The sequence below is a fragment of the Dipteris shenzhenensis genome, chromosome 12 (assembly GCF_047967505.1).
Source record: "Dipteris shenzhenensis isolate YYH24624 ecotype China chromosome 12, Dip_SZ_1.0, whole genome shotgun sequence".
NCBI lineage: Eukaryota > Viridiplantae > Streptophyta > Polypodiopsida > Gleicheniales > Dipteridaceae > Dipteris > Dipteris shenzhenensis.
In genome coordinates, this window is record NC_141607.1 from 14,459,917 (window position 1) to 14,481,340 (window position 21,424).

At 44.7% G+C, this 21,424-nt stretch overlaps 1 protein-coding gene across 1 annotated transcript in view; it reads right to left on the reverse strand.

The window, feature by feature from the left end:
* The window catches only part of EMB2016 (mRNA methyltransferase EMB2016), a 123,232-nt gene that overhangs the window by 74,492 nt on the left and 27,316 nt on the right, over positions 1-21,424 (reverse strand). Inside the window, exon 16 of the mRNA XM_087382883.1 lies at positions 11,937-12,004. Coding sequence (XP_087239009.1) covers positions 11,937-12,004 — 68 coding nt within the window. The remainder of the gene's footprint in view (positions 1-11,936; positions 12,005-21,424) is intronic.

Consider the following 21,424-nt stretch of genomic DNA (forward strand, 5'->3'; position numbering starts at 1 on the left):
ATGTATGTCTGCAATTTCTTGCTGCACCACCTGTTCCACTGCCTATGGAGGGGGCAAGACATCCTGTGGCGGAACTGAAGCATCTGGAGGTTGTTGTAAATTCTGATTTGCATTAGGAAAACCAGCAGGGGAACCCAAGGCAATGGGTAGCAACCCCTCAAAGACATCCTCTGAAGACGAAGGCATTTGAAATTCAGCCTGAGTGTGAGCTGAATTTTCAGAAAATATCACATCTCTACTTACTATGATCTTGCGTGTAGCAGAATTGTAGAGACGGTACCCCTTGCTTTCTGCACTGCAGCCAACAAATATGCATTTGATGGCTTTATCTGACAACTTGTGCCTAAATTCAACTGGCACATGAGCATAAGCAATGCATCCAAAGACTTGGAAGTGATCCACTGAAGGCTTCCTGTCATTCCAGACCTCATAAGGAGTTTTTGTTTTTAAAGCCTTAGTGGGAGCCCGATTCAAAATGTAATTGGCACACATCAAACCCTCTAGCCAGAATTTGTGAGGCATGTGTTTGCTTTTCAGCATACATCTATCCATCTCCATGAGGGTTCTATTTTTCCTCTCAGCTTTGCCATTTTGCTAAGGGGTCAGCCTGACTGTGAGCTGATGCACAATACCCTTGCCTTTTAGAAAAGCATCAAATTCTGCAGACAAGTATTCCCCACCTCTATCTGTGCGTAATGTCTGTATCTTGAGTCCGGTCTCATTTTCAACCATGGCTGAAAAGTGTTTAAACACCATGAACACTTCAGATTTCTGTTTCAGCCCATAAACCCAAGTAAAATTGGAGTAATCATCAATAAATGTAACGAAGTAGAGATGACCACCCAACGATGGAGTCCTCATGGGACCACAGACATCACTGTGTATAAGCTGTAATTTGCGGACAACTTTAACTGAACCATCCTTCTTGAAGGGGAATCTATGCATCTTGCCTAAAATGCACCCTTCACAGGCATGTGGAGGAGGTATCTCAAGAGGTGGCAATGCATCAACCATGGAAAACTTCTGAAGTGTCATCAAGCTGATGTAATGCATGTGGCCATATCTGGCATGCCATAATTCTGCATTCTGCATGGCAGCTGTAGGCGTAGAAACTGCAAGAGCATGGGCTGCTCTTTTCTCAAAAATATCAAGCTGAAAAAGCCCACGCAGCAGAGTACCAGATAACCTTAAGGCATAGTCATCTTCCCTGTCTCGGACAGCACATATGTCATCCTCAAAGATGACCTCCTCTGTTAAGAGTGGACACTGAAAGGAGATTTTTGGTTATGCTAGGCACATATAAGACATCTGAAAGTCTGAAAATTGAGCCATCAATGGCAGTGAGCTCAACATCTCCTGTGCCACGTACTAAATATGATGAGTTGTTGGCACAAGTGACTTTTTTACCAACGGGAGGTGGATGCAAGGAAGTAAAAAGACACTTCCTAGAAGTGATGTGCTTGGATGCACCACTGTCAAAATACCAAGTGTTCAGTGTTTCATTAACACTGAAAGCGGATGCATCTGTAGAAGAGTCATAATTGCAAGTCAAAAATGCATATGTATCATCACTGCAAGTGGCTATACTATCCCGAGCATTTGGAACAGCCAACCTAGAATCTGAAATGCAAGATAAAAAGGCATAATCCTGTCCAATGAAGTTGGCTGCAGCATCCCCACTGTCAGATGCATGAGGAGCTGAATCTGAAACAGCCATACCTGAGCTGTTTTTCTTTTCTTTTGCAAGCCTTTTCCTGCATTCTGCTATGTGATGACCTGGCTTTTTGCAGTAGTGACAAAAACCCTTCTTCTTGGGCTTACTTGCATCATTTTTAGCCTTTTGTGAAGGCTGTCCTGACCCACTGGAAGGCTGATTTACTGATGTCTTTGCCTATCCCTTTGTTTTTTATTTAAATTTTGAGAGCATGGCTTGTTCACCTGCACGTGAGGCCAAATTTTTCCTAGTCTGCTCTTCCTGAAGCAGAAGTCCTATCAACTCATGAAAAGTGAGAGGATTTGCACCCCCCCTCAATGATAAGTTCAGCGAGGTATGAAAGCTGAGATAAGACTCCGGAAGAGAATTCAGAGTGGTTGTAATCATCTCTGAATCAGGGATAATTTCATCTATGTTCAACAATTGCTCTCTGAGATCCTGTAGCTTTGTGAGGTGGACTGACATGGAGTCACCCTCTTCCATATGTGTATTACTCAACTCTCTTTTCAAGAAAGATACCCTTGCATCATTCCGAGCTGCATACATGCTTTCCAAAATATCCCACGCTGCCCTGGAGGTCTTACACGACCGGATATGCGGAATGATAAATCTTTTCACTGAAAGAGAGATGCATGACAAAGCTAAGGCATCCCGTGAATCCCATCTCTTCTGCTCTCGAGTAGTGACTGTAACTGCACCAACAACTTGTCCTACAGCTGCACCCTGTGGACGACCTCTTCCACCTCCTTGCTGGGGAGGGGTAGCAGGTGCAATATCTGCTGGTCGGATCTCATCCCCATTGACATAATCCCATAAATTGCGAGAAATCAGAATATTGCATACCATGAAACTCCAGAGGGAGTAGTTGGTACCATCCAACTTGTCTTCCTGTGAAAGACCACCGAACTGGAACTCATGCTGATTTTTATGAGCCATATCTGAGAAAAAGATTGAAGCAGATACAAAGCTGAATTCCCTTACTGGGAATGAAATGCACAACTCCCAAAAAACACAGCCAAGCACGGGCTGTAAATGCAACTTAGATTTATGTACTTGCACTCTCAGAAATCTGTCCAAGCATCAAAAACTCTCCAGAATCTGCCAAAAGTGCTTCAAACACTCCAAGAAGGGCAGTATGAATTGAATACTCCAAAAATTGCTCTCCCAACACAAAAGCCCCAATTTGTGGCTTGAAATTGCAACCAGAAAGGGGCAAATTGAACAAAAGCCCCAAATGTTGCAAGAATTGCGCTTTGTCTGCAAAAGCCCCAAATTTTACTACAAAATTGCAGTGTAATCACAAAATCTCCAAATTTCTTCAAGAAATTGCACTGCAAAACTGAAAGCCCCAAATTTCAAACAAAATCTGTAATTTTTGCTCCAAGTGAAGCTCCGAAACTACACAATGATTGAAATGTCTGCAACATACAAAATGCCCCAAATGTACTCCCAAAATACTGAGCCAAACAATGGCTGCTGCAAACAATGCCTGCAGAAATAAAACTCTGCACTGAAGACCTGTACGGATGACCGTACGAGTGTACGGACTGCGGACGACAGAAGCTGTACGGACGACGTACGAAGTACGGGCGACAAGGTACAGCGTACGGACAACGATGTACGGCGAGCAGATCTGCACAGCGCTGTACAGACGACGATGTGCGGCGTACCGAGTACGGACAACGATGTACGGCGAGCAGGTCTATACGGCGGAGTAGTACGTTGTACGGCAGGATTCCGTACATTCGTACGGACTGTACGGACGAGGTGTCGCAGACTGTAGCTGGAGCTGAACAGGAAGGTTGGAGCTGGAGGCAAAGAGTAGGAGCTGAAAAGAGCAGGGAGCACGGAGCTCTTGAACCCGCTCTGATACCAAATGTGAGGAGATGGTGAGTGAGAGAGAGCAAGAGAGAGTGAGAGCTGGAAGCTTGGAAGCTGAAAGCTGAGTTGCAATAGAAGAGTGTAAGAGTACGACTCAATGAGAGAAAAAGATTAGGTTTTGTCCTAGTGACAAAACCTTAGTAGTCACTAACCATAGTTAGTGAACTAACTGCGGTTAGGGGGAAAAACCTCTTAAAGAGGGAAAAGTGCCCCTAACTAGCTTATTATATTACATTGGTCACTGCTGATTTATATCTATAATTCTAACACTTTTCACACCACATTTGAGACGACTCATTTGTGATGCAGGACGAGCACGCACAATACGAGTTCAATCTCCTGATGCACAGCCGATTTTCATCGCAGTGTGCTAGTTTCCCCGGGTTACATCCTCCTTTGCACATGAGGTCACCACAGAGGGTCACAACCCATCTCAGACGATATACGATGATATCATAGAGTTCTATAGGTAGGAAGAGAACCTCCTTCTAGGTGACTTCAATGCACGTATGGGATACAAATAGATGGACTTACTCGTGTCATGTGAAATTCTATTTAGCGGGTTTTTGTGACACTATGTAGGAGGCTGTGTCGGGTTGTTTTGACAGTTCACCTCTGCTAAGGAGTCCAGAGGGAGGTGGCGTGTTGAGTGAGCTTTCAATTGGGACCCGTTTCATGTTGATTGGGTCACTGGGGCTCGAGATATGTAACTAAATGAGTTGGTGTAGGGTCATGTTCCCATGGGGGGGGTAGAGTGGTTTGATGAAGTGGTGTAGGACTAGGTGTGAAGAGGGGAGAGGTAGTGTTCCAGAGAATGGGAGGTTGACGAGTTTCTACGTATGGAGAGAGAGAAGGTGCGTAAGGGGGATTCACATTGGAATTAGGAGGAATGAAAAGATAGCTTTTGGGGGGTTTGGTTTTGCTCTCACTCTCTCCTTCAACTCTACTTGCATCCCGAGCAAAAAGCTTGCTTAATTTTCTCAGCTTTCATTTTGGTGGAGACATCGTGTACTACAGCTTTCATTTTGGTGGAGACATCGTGTACTAGTCTAGTTACGGAGAAAGAAAAGAAAGAAAGGTGTATTAACGTCTTCAGAAGATCTCGCGGATCTATGAGACAAGATACAAGATATATGTAACCCTCACAAGCCACTATGGGCTGAAGCAAAGGGCTCACTAGGGCCCTTGCTGAGTGCTAAGTGCTAAGAATGCAAAAAACTAGTACAAAATATAGTGGGAAAAAAGAACAATCAAGTACTGCTCAGAACCAGAGCTCCAAGTACATGTGGAGGCTCTTTATAACCCGGCTCCCTGATGGCCCTTTGATGTGATGCAAAGAGCTCACGTATCTGTCTCTGTCGAGATGTCTCCCGCGGTGGCGGGGGGCGCACTCTTTTGGATCTCTGTATCCGATGGGCTACATTGAGAGTAATGCCTCGTCTCTAGTGGTCCCCTCCGAGGAGGGCTGAGATAGGTCGAGCCTCAATCGTGCCTCTTGTCGCCCCACCTGTCTTGTGTGGTCTTCGCATCTCTTGTCCAGCCACATCCTAGTGACGGGTCTCATTGCTGATCCATAGTGCTCTAGTCTACTCGAGCTCCTCCCCCTCGATCTCATCTGGTGCTGGCTCGGATACGTAAAAATTAGTGACGCGTGTCTGTGCTTGGTCTAGCTTGGTGCCCTAAGGCATCGATTGTAGCTGATCTCTGGACTGCTGCTCAAGGGAATCTCTATGTCTCCGTATCTCAATCAGGTAGAGCCGAACGCAAACTTGGTCGCGAAAATGTATTAGTCGTGTGAGTAGTCTGAAGCCGAGCCCCTCCTTAAAGAGGCAGTGGTATCCCCTCAGATCTCATAGTAGACCGGACAAACACATAGAAAATGCTCCTCTGTCTCGACCTGCCCCATCGTGCAAAGTCAACAGACCCGTTGCTCTCTAGGTATGCCGGCCGCTCTCCCAACCTCAATCCGCAACTGGAGGGATGAGACTCGTATCTATCCGATAGCAATCCGCAAGGTGTCTGAGACTCTCCTATCCTCGAGGTATTGGGGCCTGATGATGAGACCATGCTCCGATATCCTCAGAAAGTGGTCATGATAGAGCAGGGTCTTGGTGGGGAACTCCTGATCGGCCCCCAAGCTTGAGATGTGTGAAGTTGGAGAAGGTTTAACCGTATGATACGGTTAATCTCATCATGTAGAAGGAGCTCTAGTGGTGCATCCATGCTGTACTGAAAGGGGGGGCGCCTATCCATTTTGATATAGTGGCTATCAAACCATGTGGACACCCGCGCATACCATGTTGTGTCAAAGCCTCTCTGTGCCAAGCGTCGCGATGACTTCAGTGCCAGTCTCGGTAGTCTCCACTGAGATAGGGCCCAACCTTGGAACGTGATGGTCTGAAAGAGGACATCCACTTGGAGAGGTGTCATGGCGAACTCTGCCCGTATGATCTGATGGGAAACTGAGGGCTTACTCCGAATCATCCTAGTGATAAGCTTGCATCCTGATTCATTCTCAACCGTATTCAGCCACCTTTGAAAGCATGAGAACACTTCAGGTTTGGCTTTTAAAGCATATACCGAGCAATATCTTGTGAAGTCATCAATAAGAGTCATGAAATATTTGTATCCCCCAATGGCATTTGTCCTCATTGGGCCACAGACATCATTGTACACTAGCTGCAATTTGCTTCTAGAGGACCATGGACAACGGGCTCTCGAGCGGGTAGGGTTCCGGAGACAACACTCCACATTGGACCATATTTTTACCTTGAGAACCATCATCGAGGAGGCGAAGTCGAGGCATCAGAAGGTCTACACTTGTAGACGGCTTTTAACACAGTCCCTCACTCTCTCCTAATTGGGCGACTACAGGAGTTGCATCTCCTAGGGGTCATGATCTTGGGAGTGATGAGTCTATACGAGTTCCTCAGAGGGCGAGTCCGCGCTCCTGGGGGACTATCAGATTGGGTTGAGAGCACCTTAAGAGTGAAGCAGGGTTGCCCCCTCTCACTCACTCTGTTCGGGCTATACATTGATGAGATCACATCCTTTGTTGATCGCCTAGGAGGAGAGGGCTCCCTATTGGTTGATTTGATGGTACAGATACTACTATATGCAGATGACATAGTCCTCATTTCGTCCTTAGATGAGGAATTGCAGAAACACTTGGAGACCTTGGAGATGTTCTATAGAGAGAGGGACCTAACAGTCAACCTTGGAAAAACCAAGGTTATGATCTTTAACACATCCGAAGCAATGCTTCATCAACATCGACGTCATCATAGCTTCACTTACCGAGAGGAGCCAGTCGAGATAGTAGGGGCAGTATTCACGGGATCAAGCTTCACGATGACCCATGCCGCCAAAGCACGACTTACACGAGAGAAGGGTGCCCTCGCTCGATTAGAGAGAGTGCTTCCAGGCGCATTTCTAGGATCCACTGATGAAGGGCTGGCTTTTTGACACTTTGTGAGACCGACTGCCATGTATGCAACACCTTTTTGGGAGAGTGACCTTTCAGCTACTGACTAGAAGGGATTTGAGCCGTTATAGGTGATCAATGATGATATGTGAGGTGCATGGAATTGCATAACTATATGGAGATTGGGATCCAAGGTGTACTCTTACCATACATTGGATAACCCTCAACACAGATAGGGGGGTAGAGTATATGTCAAAGGAGTTTGATGCATTTTTGTCTTCACGGGGCATTGTTCACTCATGCACTACTCCTTACACTCAGCAGCATAATCCTATTCTTGAAAGGAAGAACAAGTCTACTATGGAGATGGCCAGATGCATGCTTAAGGCCAAGTCCTTACCCAATAAATTTTGGCTTGATGCAGTGATGTGTGCCAACTATGTGCTGAATAGATCACCTACAAGGGCATTGAGGACTGTTACACCTTATGAAGCATGGAAAGGCAGGAAGCCTTCACTTTCACACATGAGAGTTTTTGGGTCTCTTGCATATGTTCATGTACCATCTCAACTGAGACATAAGCTCGATGATAAGGCAATCAAATGCATATTTTTTTGTTACAGCCAGGAGAGCAAAGGGTATCGGTTATACCAACCAATTACTGGGAAGATTATTGTCAGTAGAGATGTAATCTTTGCTGAACGTTCGGCTTCTCCTCTTGTGGACTACAAAGCTAAGCCAGAAGTTGACATGTTTGATGCCTTTGACTCTTGGTTACCTCTGCTTCCCTCAGAGGGGGAGTTTGACCAGCAACATGAGCCTCCTGCAGGCCCTCCAACAAGCAATGATCAGCCAGCACCCCATGCTGATTTGCAGGTTCCTCTTCCAGCACAAAATGATCCCACTATTCATGATGCAGTGATTGAAGAAAGAGCTGTCAATAGACAGCAAAGGCAAGTTCCCAGATGGCTTCTTGACACATTGAGGGACCGCACTGAGCAAACAAGATCAACCTCTTGCTGCCCGGACAAGATCAGGGAATAAACAAATGCATGGTCACTTTCTTGAGTTTGCACTCCTTGCTACAGCTTGCAATGAAGAGCCTTTGTGCCATAAAGATGCTTTTGATAGCAAAGAGTGGATGGATGCAATGAGAGCTGAGCTACAATCTATTGCCAAAAATGGCACATGGGAATTAGTAGATCTACCTCCTAGCAAGCATGCCATTGGTACCCGGTGGGTCTACAAATTAAAAAGGAAATCTGATGGCAGCATAGATCGACACAAAGCCCATCTTGTTGCAAAAGGGTATGCCCAATAACAAGGCATTGATTGACTTTGAGGAGACCTTTGCTCCCACCTCTAGGATTACTACTATTAGATGTGTCATTGCCATTGCAGCCCATCACCATTGGCAAGTGCACCAACTTGACATCAAGACTGCCTTTCTTCATGGGGATCTGCAGGAAGAAGTTTGTGTGACACAACCTCTTGGCTTTGAGGTTGTTGGCTCTGAAAACAAGGTATGCCGGCTGAGAAAAGCCCTTTATGGTTTGAAGTAGGCACCCAGGGCATGGTATGCTAAAATTCATGCACACTTACTATCCCTTGGTTTTCAGAATAGCCCCACAGAGCCCACTCTTTATGTCCATGGGAGTGGATCTGATTTTTTAGTGCTAATTTTATGTGTGGATGACATGCTGATCACGGCCCCTGATACTCAGCATATTGCAGCTTTCAAGGCTGATTTGCAGCAAGATTTTGACATGTCAGACATGGGACAGCTGCACTATTATTTGGGCATTCAGTTTGCTCATGTTGAGGGGGGTATCATGATGTCACAGTCCGAGTCCAAGTTTATTGGACAGCTCTTTGATCGTTTTTCAGTTTGAGGATTGCAAGCCAATCTCCACTCCAGTGAACCTTGGCTTCAAATTTTCAGATCATGATGGGAGCCCACCATGTGATATCACTCTTTACTAGTAGGCTGTTGGATGTCTCATTCACTTATGCCACACCAGACCTGACTTACAGTATGCAGTATCCCAACTCGGGTGTTGGGGCTAGTTCGATGGAGAGGTTACGAAAGGTTTCCCATGAGGCTGACGGAGAGGCTACAAGGGGCTAGGGGATGGCATCGATGGCAAAGAGTCGATGGCATAGGATGGCAGGTTGCGTAGCGTAGCAGTAGCAGCTCCCAACGAGGGTGGTGTAGCGTAGCAGCAGCAACGGGTGGCATAGCGTAGCAGCAGCAGCTCGGGAGAGAGAGAGAGAGAGAGCATACACACAATTGCTTGGTTGCACAGAGAGAGAGAGAGAGAGAGAGAGAGAGAGAGAGAGAGAGAGAGAGAGAGAGAGAGAGAGAGAAGACGTGCACCGTGGTTTGCACTGCTGGTTTGAATCAAAAGTTATTTGTCAAGTGTTTCGATCCCAGGGTGGGAGAATGCTTCATTCAATCGTGCTAGTCTGGACAGATAATTGTAAAGGAGTGGCATTGTTATTCTTTTGGATGGCCGGTGTCTCTGTCGATTGTCCCAAGCACTGACTAGGAAGCAAGGGTTTGATTGTGGCATTGGATTCTTCTGTCCACAATGGAAGCATCAGTGAGCAAGACAAGTGTTGTTCATTTCTAGTTTTACTGAGTCTTTTAACAAGAAAGGTCGCACTGTTCAAAAGTGTCTCCCATTCAAGAGGGAAGCCTAACTTCCACAAGTAAGGAGTATGGTAGCGATGGACTAAATCGTAAGTGGTCGATGGAAGGGCGATGGCGGATTTTTGACAGCAACGTGAGAATGGCGATGTTGCAAGAAGGCAGAGATCTGTTCTATCACTTCACGCGGGCTTGTGGAGATGGTCAAGAAAGAAAGGCAGAGACTTGCCTCTTCCACATCGCGCTCGCTTGCTGGAGGTTTTCAAGAAGAACACACAGCGATTCCCTGGCTGGTACGTTGTGCAGGCCTGCTGATGGTCTACAAGAAGAAAATCCCAATTTTGGACAGTGTGTGAAGGCTTTCTGGGACAGATGAGCTCACATTACATTCTGTGTTTAGAGACTGAGAAAAGCATGGCAATCTGGGTAGAAGGAGGAAATAGTTTTGTGTTTGATGTAGAGCAAGCTCAAATTTCGAGAGTTGACTCGAGGGACTTGGAAGGTTTTTCTAATGCAATCACTTATGAAACGGGGAGGAGCTTTGCAGATAGTAAATTGTTGCATGTAATTACCTTGACGTTGGGGCTGAGAAGAAGGAGCCACGACCTTTTTATGGACTTGGTCATGAGGATGTGCATGCCTTTATTAAGTATGTTAAGAACAGATGCAGTTCTGCAGATGATGAAGTTAGAGCAATATTTCTTGCACAAGGATTGGAGGAATATGCTCTCCTATGGTGCCAAGTTTTGCCCAATGAGGTCAAGTATAGCTAGAAATTGCTTACCAAATCTTTGATTAGGAGGTTTAAGGTGGATGACGACAAGTATGAAGCGTGATTGGCAGTCAAAGACCTAATCCAAGGGGATGTCTTGTAAGCTGCCGACCTCCATTGGAGATGATGCAGACCGCGCCCATGCCTCAAATGAACTGGAATCTATGGCACATGATGTTGCCGCCAGATCATTCCCTGCGATTCGGACCGCAACACATCCCCCAACTGGGAAGGTGCCCCGGAACCCATGGTTTGATGGTGAGTGCCAAGAGATGAGATCTCATCTCATACACGAGCAAGCTTTGGGGCACTTGACGACATATGAGGCACATCGGCATATCATGCTGTCTCAGACACCATAAGAGGCAGGCTTTCCTCTCACACAGGCTGGATAATATGATCCAATCTTTTCATAGAGGGGGCTCCACCATTGCATGGGGGCTTCTCTCTGAGGGAAAGCCACCTATCCCCATTACAGACACCGATGTCTAGCACACATAGGCAACATCACCCTATGGCGTCCCGATCCATGCAACAGCTGATATGTCCCCCAAGAACACCACATCCATCTTTTTCACGGGCCACGGCATTGAATGTGCAAGCTGCATTGCATCGGCTCAAAAACCAGAGCCCAAGACCAGTGAGGGGCTCCGGATTGAGCTCTTTGCTCACAGACGAGATCTTGGCCCAATCTTAGCACAAATGTTCATCTGTTGTATGCCACGGCTTCCCTCTGCTTGGAGTACCACCATCATCGTACCGATACACAAAGAAGGGGGCCCCACACATTGTCCAAGATATATACGGGTCTGTACTAGAGACAGAGAGACTTACCACACTCTCAAGATTGGTCACACATTGGCCATGATTTATGGATCAATAGTAGAGAGAGAAAGAGATCAGCTCCTACATAGAGGCAAAGGGACAGTGGGCCTTGAGACAGGTTAGGTTCTAGAGACAGTAGCCTACTCTTGATCACTGTACAGGCCGCGATCGAGACAAAGACGGAGATCCAAGAAATTCTATGCTTGCTTCATAGACTTTCAAAGGCCTTTGTCACACAATCCCGCATGATTCGGAGACTTCACGAGATGCAGAACCCAGGAGACATGATTTGGGGGTGATGAGTCTATATGAGTCAACTAGAGGGAGAGTACGTGCCCCTAGAACTCTGTCAGATTGGATTGAGAGCAAGATCGGAGTGAAGGAAGGATGTCCCCTCTCACCAATGCTCTTTCAATTTAACATGAATGCACAACAAACCAATCCCAGTCGAGCAAGATCACACACAACAATCTCCAGCTGTGCATGTTCCTCATTTTGATTCTCTTGACTTGATATTCAGTAGGTTCACCTCATAAAGGGATCATTTTACAAGGCTTTCCCTTCAAAGCTTAAACTATGAGCATGCATGTATGTATATATGCAGGCAACAGCAATTGCAAATTTTTTATAAGATAAACACTCTCCATTGAACAATGAGAATTTCACATACCATATGCATCGATGCAACTGTAACAACGTTTCTACAAGTTTTGTATTTCGGTACTCTTCTTCGGTCACCTGCATCCAAAATAGATCAGAGTCAGAAATTAAAATTCGTAAATAATTAATCTTAAATTCTCAAATATGACCCAGTGATGCTTGAAAAGAATATGCTCCATACAGGATTGTAACAATGTCAAGCTCCATCTACATCATTATTTAACTTATGGCTGTCGTGCGTCAAGTAACTCAGAATTCTTGGTTAATGGATAATGGCAGATTGTTTAATTGGACGTCGTTGCTGTCTAAGAGACCTGACCAATTTAGCTTTGTTCTTTACAAAGTGATTTGTTCACCAGTACTTCAAACTGAGTAAGGCAGAAGGCTTATGATTCCTCCATATCTAATACTCAGAAATTCACTCGCAGGAAGAGTTACACAAGCAGCACTCTCAAAGTCTGAACACAGTTGCATGATCAGGTCTGACCAATACTTGTTGGAATTATAGATATAATTCAGCAGTGACCGATGTAATATAATAAGTTAGTTAGGGGCACTTTTCCCTCATTTAGAGGTTTTTCCCCCTAACTGCAGTTAGTTCACTAACTATGGTTAGTGACTACTAAGGTTTTGTCACTAGGACAAAACCTTATCCTACTCACTTTGTGTTGTACTCTTTACACTCTATTTTTTGCAACTACAGCTTCCAAGCTTTCGTCTCTCTCACTCTCTCTAGCTCTCACTCTCTCCATTTCCTTCATTTGGTATCAGAGCAAGTTCTAGGCCTTTGAGCCCTCTGCTCCTTCTCGTACCAGCGCCTTGCCTCCAGCTCCAGCCCGCTCCGTACAGTCCGTACAGTCCGTACGACTGTACGGAATCCTGACGCATAGTGTCGTACAGCTCCCGCAATACCTCCGTACAGCTCCCGTAAAACATCCGTACTGCTCCCGTACAGATTGCCGTACATATCGACGTTGCTCCGTCCAGATCGCCGTACTGTGTCGTACAGATCGCCGTACAGCACAGTACGGGTCATCGTACCTGAGCAGTATTTCGTACAGCGCCGTCCGTACCGCACCGTACATCGCCATCCGTACATCGCCGTACTTGAGCAGGAGCACCTGGACAATCTTGTCGTACTGACCGTACAATCTGTACCGTACAGTCCGTACTGTACCATACCACCGTACAGTTAGTACTGTACCGTACCTCCTGCACTCTTTACAGATTTGTGTGCATTTCTGCATTTTCAGATCTGTACTTGCAGATTTTCACAGGTTGCATTTAGCCACAGGTGTTCTTTGGCAGGCACATCTTGCAGAAAACCATAGTTTGGTTCAGTTGTTTGGGAGTATATTTGAGGCATTTTGCATATTGCAGACATTGCAATCATTGTACAATTTTGGAGCTACATCTGAAAAAAAAAATTGGAGATATAGTCTGAAATTTGGGGCTTTTGTATTAAAATTGCAGATTTGGGGCTTTTAGCATTTTTACCCCTTTCTGGCTGCAATTTCTAGCCACAAATTGGGGCTTTTGTGTTTGGAGAGCATTTTTTGGAGTATTCAGTACATACTGCCTTTCTTGGAGTGTTTGGAACACTTTTGGCAGATTTTGGAGAGTGTTTTATGCTTGGACAGATTTCTGACAGCTCAAGTGCAGAAATCTAAGTTGCATATACAGCCCGTGCTTGGGTGTGTTTTTTGGGAGTTGTGCATTTTATTCCCAGTAAGGGAATTCAGCTTTGTATCTGCTTCAATCTCTTTCTCAGATATGGCCCATCAAAATCAGAATGAGTTCCAGTTCGGTGGTCTTTCACAGGAAGACAAATTGGATGGTACCAACTACTCCCTCTGGAGTTTCATGGTACGTAATATTCTGATTTCTCGCAATTTATGGGATTATGTCAATGGGGATGAAATCCGACCAGCAGATATTGCACCTGCTACCCCTCCTCAGCAAGGAGGTGGAAGAGGTCGTGCACAAGGTGCAGCTGCAGGACAAGTTGTTGGTGCAGCTACAGTCAATACTCCTGAGCAAAAGAGATGGGATTCACGGGATGCCTTAGCCTTGTCATGCATCTCTCTTTCAGTGAAAAGATCAATCATTCCGCATATCCGGTCGTGTAAGACCTCCAGGGCAGCGTGGGATATTTTGGAAAGCATGTATGCAGCACGGAATGATGCCAGGGTATCTTTTTTAAAAAGAGAGTTGAGCAATACACATATGGAGGAGGGTGACTCCATGTCAGCCCACCTCACTAAGCTACAGGATCTCAGAGAGCAGTTGTTAAACATAGATGAAATTATTCCTGATTCAGAGATGATTACAACCACTCTGAATTCTCTTCCTGAGTCTTATCTCAGCTTTCATACTTCGCTGAATTTATCATTGAGGGGGGGTGCAAATCCTCTTTCTTTTCATGAGCTGATAGGACTTCTGCTTCAGGAAGAGCAGACCAGGAAAAATTTGGCTTCACGTGCAGGTGAACAAGCCATGCTCTCAAAATTCAAATCAAAAACAAAGGGACAGGCAAAAACAGCAGCAAATCAGCCTTCCAGTGGGTCAGGACAGCCTTCACAAAAGGCTAAAAGTGATGCAAGCAAGCCCAAAAAGAAGGGTTTTTGTCACTACTGCAAAAAGCCAGGTCATCACATAGCAGAATGCAGGAAAAGGATTGCAAAGGAAAAGAAAAACAGCTCAGGAATGGCTGTTTCAGATTCAGCCCCTTGTGCATCTGACAGTGGGGATGCTGCAGCCAACTTTGTTGGTCAAGATTATGCCTTTTTATCTTGCATTTCTGATTCTAGGTTGGCTGTTCCAGATGCTTGGGATAGTACAGCTTCTTGCACTGATGATACATATGCATTTTTGACTTGCAGTTTTGACTCTCCTTCAGATGCATCTGCTTTCAGTGTTGATGAAACACTGAACACATGGTATTTTGACAGCGGTGCATCCAAGCACATCACTTCGAGGAAGTGTCTCTTTACTTCCTTGCATCCACCTCCTGTTGGTAAGAAAGTCACTTGTGCCAACAACTCCTCATATTCAGTACGTGGCACAGGAGAAGTTGAGCTCACTGCAATTGATGGCTCAATTTTCAGACTTTCTGATGTCTTATATGTGCCTGGCATAACCAAAAATCTCCTTTCAGTGTCCACTCTTAACAGAGGGGGATTTCAGGTCATCTTTGAGGATGACAAATGTGCTGTCCGGGACAGGGAAGCTAACTATGCCTTAATGTTATCTGGTACTCTGCTGCGTGGGCTTTTTCAGCTTGATATTTTTCAGAAAAGAGCGGCTCATGCTTTGGCAATTTCTACCCCTACAGTTGCCATGCAAAATGCAGAATTATGGCATGCCAGATATGGCCACATGCATTACAACAGCTTAATGACACTTCAGAAATTTTCAATGGTTGATGCATTGCCACCTCTTGAGATACCTCCTCCACATGCCTGTGAAGGGTGCATTTTAGGTAAAATGCATAGATTTCCCTTCAAGAAGGATGGTTCAGTTAAAGCTGTTCGCAAATTACAGCTTATACACAGTGATGTCTGTGGTCCCATGAGGACTCCGTCATTGGGTGGTCATCTCTACTTTGTCACATTTATTGATGACTACTCCAATTTTACTTGGGTTTATGGGCTGAAAAAGAAATCTGAAGTGTTCACAGTGTTTAAACACTTTTCAGCCATGGTTGAAAATGAAACCGGGCTCAAGATCCAGACATTACGCACGGATAGAGGTGGGGAATACCTATCTGCAGAATTTGATGCTTTCCTCAAACAAAAGGGTATTGTGCATCAGCTTACAGTCAGGCTAACCCCTCAGCAAAATGGCAAAGCTGAGAGGAAAAATAGAACCCTCATGGAGATGGACAGATGTATGCTGAAAAGCAAACACATGCCTCATAAATTCTGGTTAGAGGGTTTGATGTGTGCCAATTACATTTTGAACAGGGCTCCCACTAAGGCTTTAAAAATAAAAACTCCTTTTGAGGTCTGGAATGACAGAAAACCTTCAGTGGATCACTTCCGAGTCTTTGGATGCCTTGCCTATGCACATGTGCAAGTTGAATTTAGGCACAAATTGTCAGATAAAGCCATCAAATGCATATTTGTTGGATACAGTGCAGAAAGCAAGGGGTATCGTCTCTACAATCCTGCTACACGCAAAATCATTGTAAGTAGAGATGTGATATTTTCTGAAAATTCAGCTCACACTCAGGCTGATTTTCAAATGCCTTCACCTTCAGAAGATGTCTTTCAAGGGTTGCTACCCATTGCTTTGGGTTCCCCTGCTGATTTTTCTGATCCAAATCAGAATTTACAGCAACCTTCAAATGCTTCAGTTCCGCCACAGGATGTCATGCCTCCTCCACAGGCAGTGGAACAGGTGGTGCAGCAAGAAATTCCAGACATACATGCAGCAAAAACAGTCCCAAACTGGCTGTTACAGACTCTCCGGGAGAGTAAACTTGATGCTCCGTTACCTGGCAGGACTCGCAGTGCAGCAAGGCACATGGAAGGTGCTAATTCAGTGGAATCAGCATATGCAGGTACTCTCCTTGATGAAGAGGAGCCTGCCACATTTGAAGAGGCACAAGGTAATGTGCATTGGATGAATGCCATGCACGATGAGTTGCAGTCCATTGCAAAAAATCAGACTTGGGATGTTGTGGACTTGCCACAGGGTAAACATGCTATTGGCACACGATGGGTATTTAAAGTCAAACGGAAGCCAGATGGCTCCATTGACAGATATAAAGCCAGGCTGGTTGCTAAAGGCTATGCTCAGAAAAAGGGCATAGATTATGAGGAGACTTTTGCTCCTACATCCCGGATGACTACCATCCGCTCAGTAATTGCAATGGCTGCACATTTTGAGTGGAATGTTCATCAGTTGGACATCAAAACAGCCTTCTTAAATGGGGACTTGCTGGAAGAGGTGTATGTCAAACCACCTCCGGGTTTTGGAATTACAGCAAATGCACTTCAAGTCTGCAAGCTTAATAAAGCTTTATATGGGCTGAAACAGGCCCCTCGTGCATGGTATGCCAAGATACATGCCTTTTTGACCAGCAAGGGGCTGCACAATAGTCCTACTGAGAGCACCCTCTACATCAAGATGGATGGGGGGGAAATCTTAGTCATCCTTCTTTATGTTGATGACTTACTGCTCACAGGGTCCAATGAGGACAAAATTGCAGATTTCAAAACTGATTTGCAGACCCACTTTGATATGTCAGATTTGGGGCTGCTTCACTTTTATTTGGGGATCCAGTTCTCTCATGAGAGACGTGGCACTGTTATGTCTCAATCCAAGTATGTTCAGAAACTTTTGGACAGATTTAACATGCAAGAGTGTAAGCCCATATCTACTCCTATGGAACCGGGGCTGAAACTCACAATGCATGATGCAGGAGAATCAGTTGATGCCACACTTTACAGTCAAGCTGTTGGATGCCTCATATATCTCTGCAATACTAGGCCTGATATTCAGTTTGCAGTATCTCAGGTGAGCAGGTACATGCACAGCCCCAAAACTATGCATTGGCAGGCAGTTAAGCGCATCTTCCGTTATTTGCAAGGCACCAAGTCTTTTGGCTTACTATTTCCCAGGGGGGGTGACTTGCAGATGCATGCCTACAGTGATTCAGATTGGGCTGGTGATTATGACACTAGGCAGTCCACTAGTGGCAATTGTTTCTTTTTGGGAAAATCTTGCATTTCATGGCTGAGCAAAAAACAATCTACAGTGGCTACCTCATCATGTGAAGCTGAGTACAGGGCAGCTTTCACAGCAACAGTTGAATGTGTCTGGCTGAGACGCTTATTTGCTGATCTTCATCTGTCTTTGGAGGGTCCTTCTCCAATTCTCACTGATAGTCAGAGTGCCATTGCAGTGGCAAAGAATCCAGTGTTTCATGCTCGCACGAAGCACATTGAGGTTCACTATCACTACGTCAGAGAGAAGTTACATGCAGGAGAGATCAGTATGATCTTTGTGTCTACACATGACAACGTTGCAGATATTTTCACCAAAGCGCTACCACGTGAGAAGTTTGAGGCATTTCGCAGTGCCCTGAACTTATATCCGTTTGGTGATTGATCAGCCTTGTACATGACATTGGCACTGCAGGGGGGTGTTGGAATTATAGATATAATTCAGCAGTGACCAATGTAATATAATAAGTTAGTTAGGGGCACTTTTCCCTCATTTAGAGGTTTTTCCCCCTAACTGCAGTTAGTTCACTAACTATGGTTAGTGACTACTAAGGTTTTGTCACTAGGACAAAACCTTATCCTACTCACTTTGTGTTGTACTCTTTACACTCTATTTTTTGCAACTACAGCTTCCAAGCTTTCGTCTCTCTCACTCTCTCTAGCTCTCACTCTCTCCATTTCCTTCAATACCAGCACTGATGCATGCAGTTTTGAATCCACAAGCCATTTCTGAAGTCAGGTAAAAATAAGAAACCTTCAAAAGAGCCAAAGCCTGGATGCTGCATCAAGAATCTCCAAAGTTATTCCTTCCCCCTAGGTTTAAAGGGAATGGCCTAGTTTCCTGACATCATAATTCAAATGCCCAATTTTGATCAGTAGACAAAATTCATGACCCGAAAGAGCCAAAACCTGGATGCTGCATCAAGAATCTCCAAAGTTAGTCCTTCCCCCTAGGTTTAAAGGGAATGGCCTAGTTTCCTGCCAGGCTGCCGCTACTTCAGGCCTGGTTACCTCTTTTGGAGCACTCCTAAAACTGCTACAGGGCTGGCAGCCGACCATTTTTAAGGCCTGTTCACGTGAAATTCCACCTGATGTACCTGTTTTTTAGCAGGCTGTACCTGGTTTTGTGGATTTTCACTGGTTTCAAGCTCTTGGAGCTGTTCTATTACTCGTTGACCCAGTTTTTCAGGTTTTGGAGCTGCTGCCTTCAATTTCTGTCAAGTTGCCTTGACTTTTGAGTGTTTGCCTCAGCTTGGAGGTCGAAATCAGGACTGTTTTCTCTGTTCCAGCCCTGAAACAGCTCGGACAGTTTAGTTTGTGTCCCCTCTAGTGCAATTTGTGCTCATACAGTTCTGCATTCTCCCATTCCAGCCCCAATAGGGATTGAAAAAACTCTGTTTTTCCTCAGGCTGTGAAGCTTTCACTAAGGGTTCAGTTCAGATACCATTCTGTCACTTTTAGGGTAGATTTTGAGGTTTTTTGTTGTCCACTCTTCTGGGACTATCTTGTCATTCGCAGGTTCGATCTAAATTCAGGTGAGGTTGTGCATTATTTAGCCCAAAATTGGCTATTGGGGCAGTCTAATTTTGTGGGTGCAATACCATTCACAGAACGTGAATCTCTAGGACAGTTACTTGTCCATACTACTGAGATGGCTTAGAATCAGAATCAAAATCAGAATCCGGGATATGCGTTCGAGGTTTTGGCACAAGAGGATACATTGGATGGCACAAAAGTATTCCTTGTGGAGTTTTATGGTAAAGAATATGTTATTTGCACGCAGTTATTGCTCCTGTTACACTCCACGTGGTAGGCAGCAAGTCTAGAAACGGCCAGGCACATGTACTTCTCCTACTAAGGATCAGAGGAAGAGATGGAATGCCAGAGATGCCCATGCTATGTCTCTCATTGCCTTGTCTGTCAAAAGGTTTACGATACCTCATTTCCATTCCTCCACGACTTCCAAGAAATCTGTTTGTTGATTTACAGCCTGCTCCAATTAGCAAGAAAGTGTCTTATGCCAACAATTATTCATATCCCTTTGAAGGGAGTTGGAAAGATTTTGTTATCATTAATTGATGGGACTAATATATGCCTTCCAAATGTTCTTTATGTGCCAGGGATTAAGAAGAATTGTTGCCAGTTTCCTCTTTAGTAAGAAGAGGTTTTGCTATCGTCTTTTAGGATAACAAGTGCATTGTCAGGGATATAGAAAAAGACTATCAAATTGCCAATACAAGCACTTTAAACCAGGGCACTCTTGGGAGAATAAGTTTTGCTATCGTCTTTTAATGCATTGAGGAATATAGAAAATTGCCAATACAAGCATTTTAAATCAGGGTTTGTACCCGCTGGGCAAACATCATAGCAGCATGTCAAATGCATGTGCGGCATCAGTTATTTCTGCAATTAAAAAATCAAAGTTATGGCATGCAAGATTTGGTCATGTGAACTATGGAAGTTTACAGTATTACAGAGACATGGGATGTACACAATATGCCTTCTTTGGAGACCCTCCAAGATATATAAGGGTGAATTTTGGGAAAGATGCACAGGAATGCCTTTCGGAGAAAATGGATCTGTTACAGCTGAAAGAAAATTGCAACTCATACACATTGATGTGTGCGATCCTTAGAGGACACCATCTTTGGGACACCATCTGTATTTTGAGACCTTCATACATAATTTTTTTAGATTCTCATGAGTTTATCCATTAATAAAAAGTTGATCTCTTCCAATGCTTCCAGCACTTTCTGGCTATGGTGAGAAAGAGTCAAGATACACTTAGACTTTGAGAACAAAACAGAGGAGGGGAGTATATGTCAAATGCCTTCAAAAATTTCTTGAAGGAGAGAGGCGTAAAGCACCAGTGTACAGCTCCATACACGCCTCAACAAAATGGTGTACTGAGAGCCAAAAAAGGGTCTCTAATGGTGTCAAATGCATGGTTAAGGGAAAAATATTTCCACCCAAATTTTGGTTGCTGCATAGCCTATGCACATATGCCCCATCAGTTGAGAAGCATGTTAGATGATAAGGCCATTAAGTACATTTTGGTTGGCTACAGCAGTGAGAGCAAACATTACCATCCCTACAATCCTCAGACTGGTTACAAAGTAGCATAGTGGGCTTGCTGCTCTTGTTGTGCTAATGAAAGCCTCTTATGAATTCAAGGATCTGAGGAGTGCTTCTTCTCACTCCTATCAAAACACCATGTGCAATGACAATTGGAAGAAGCGAAGCTAAAACAAAAATGCACACGTCACTATATGATCCAAGATACCAAACCAAAAGGTATGCTCACACAAAAGCATGTATGTCCTTGCACATTGACTATCAATGAGTTTATGCTAGAGGAGAAGGAGAATCCCAATCAGTCCACGAGTGGCAATGGGGTCAAGCTAGTTCCTAATGACCTACTTCCTACAGCTGGTACAGATCCTAGCCAATCACTTACTATTCCAATTGACAACTCTCATCAAAGAAAGAGGGGCCGTTGGAAGGTCCTCCTCAACTAGTAATAGAAGTTACCCCCTTAGGTGTGGAAGGATGTGCCTTGTCTTAACGTATGTCATGACAAGAGTAATCACTAATCCGTGATTAGTAGACATTAAAACATTAATATATATTATACATAAATGGTGTGACGTGCATCTTTATTTATGATGGACACCAACCAATTTGTTATGGCGGTGGATCATCTGAGTAGATAGGACTAGTCAAGCTAAAGCCACTGCTTCAGACGGCATCAAATTTGGATATGTGA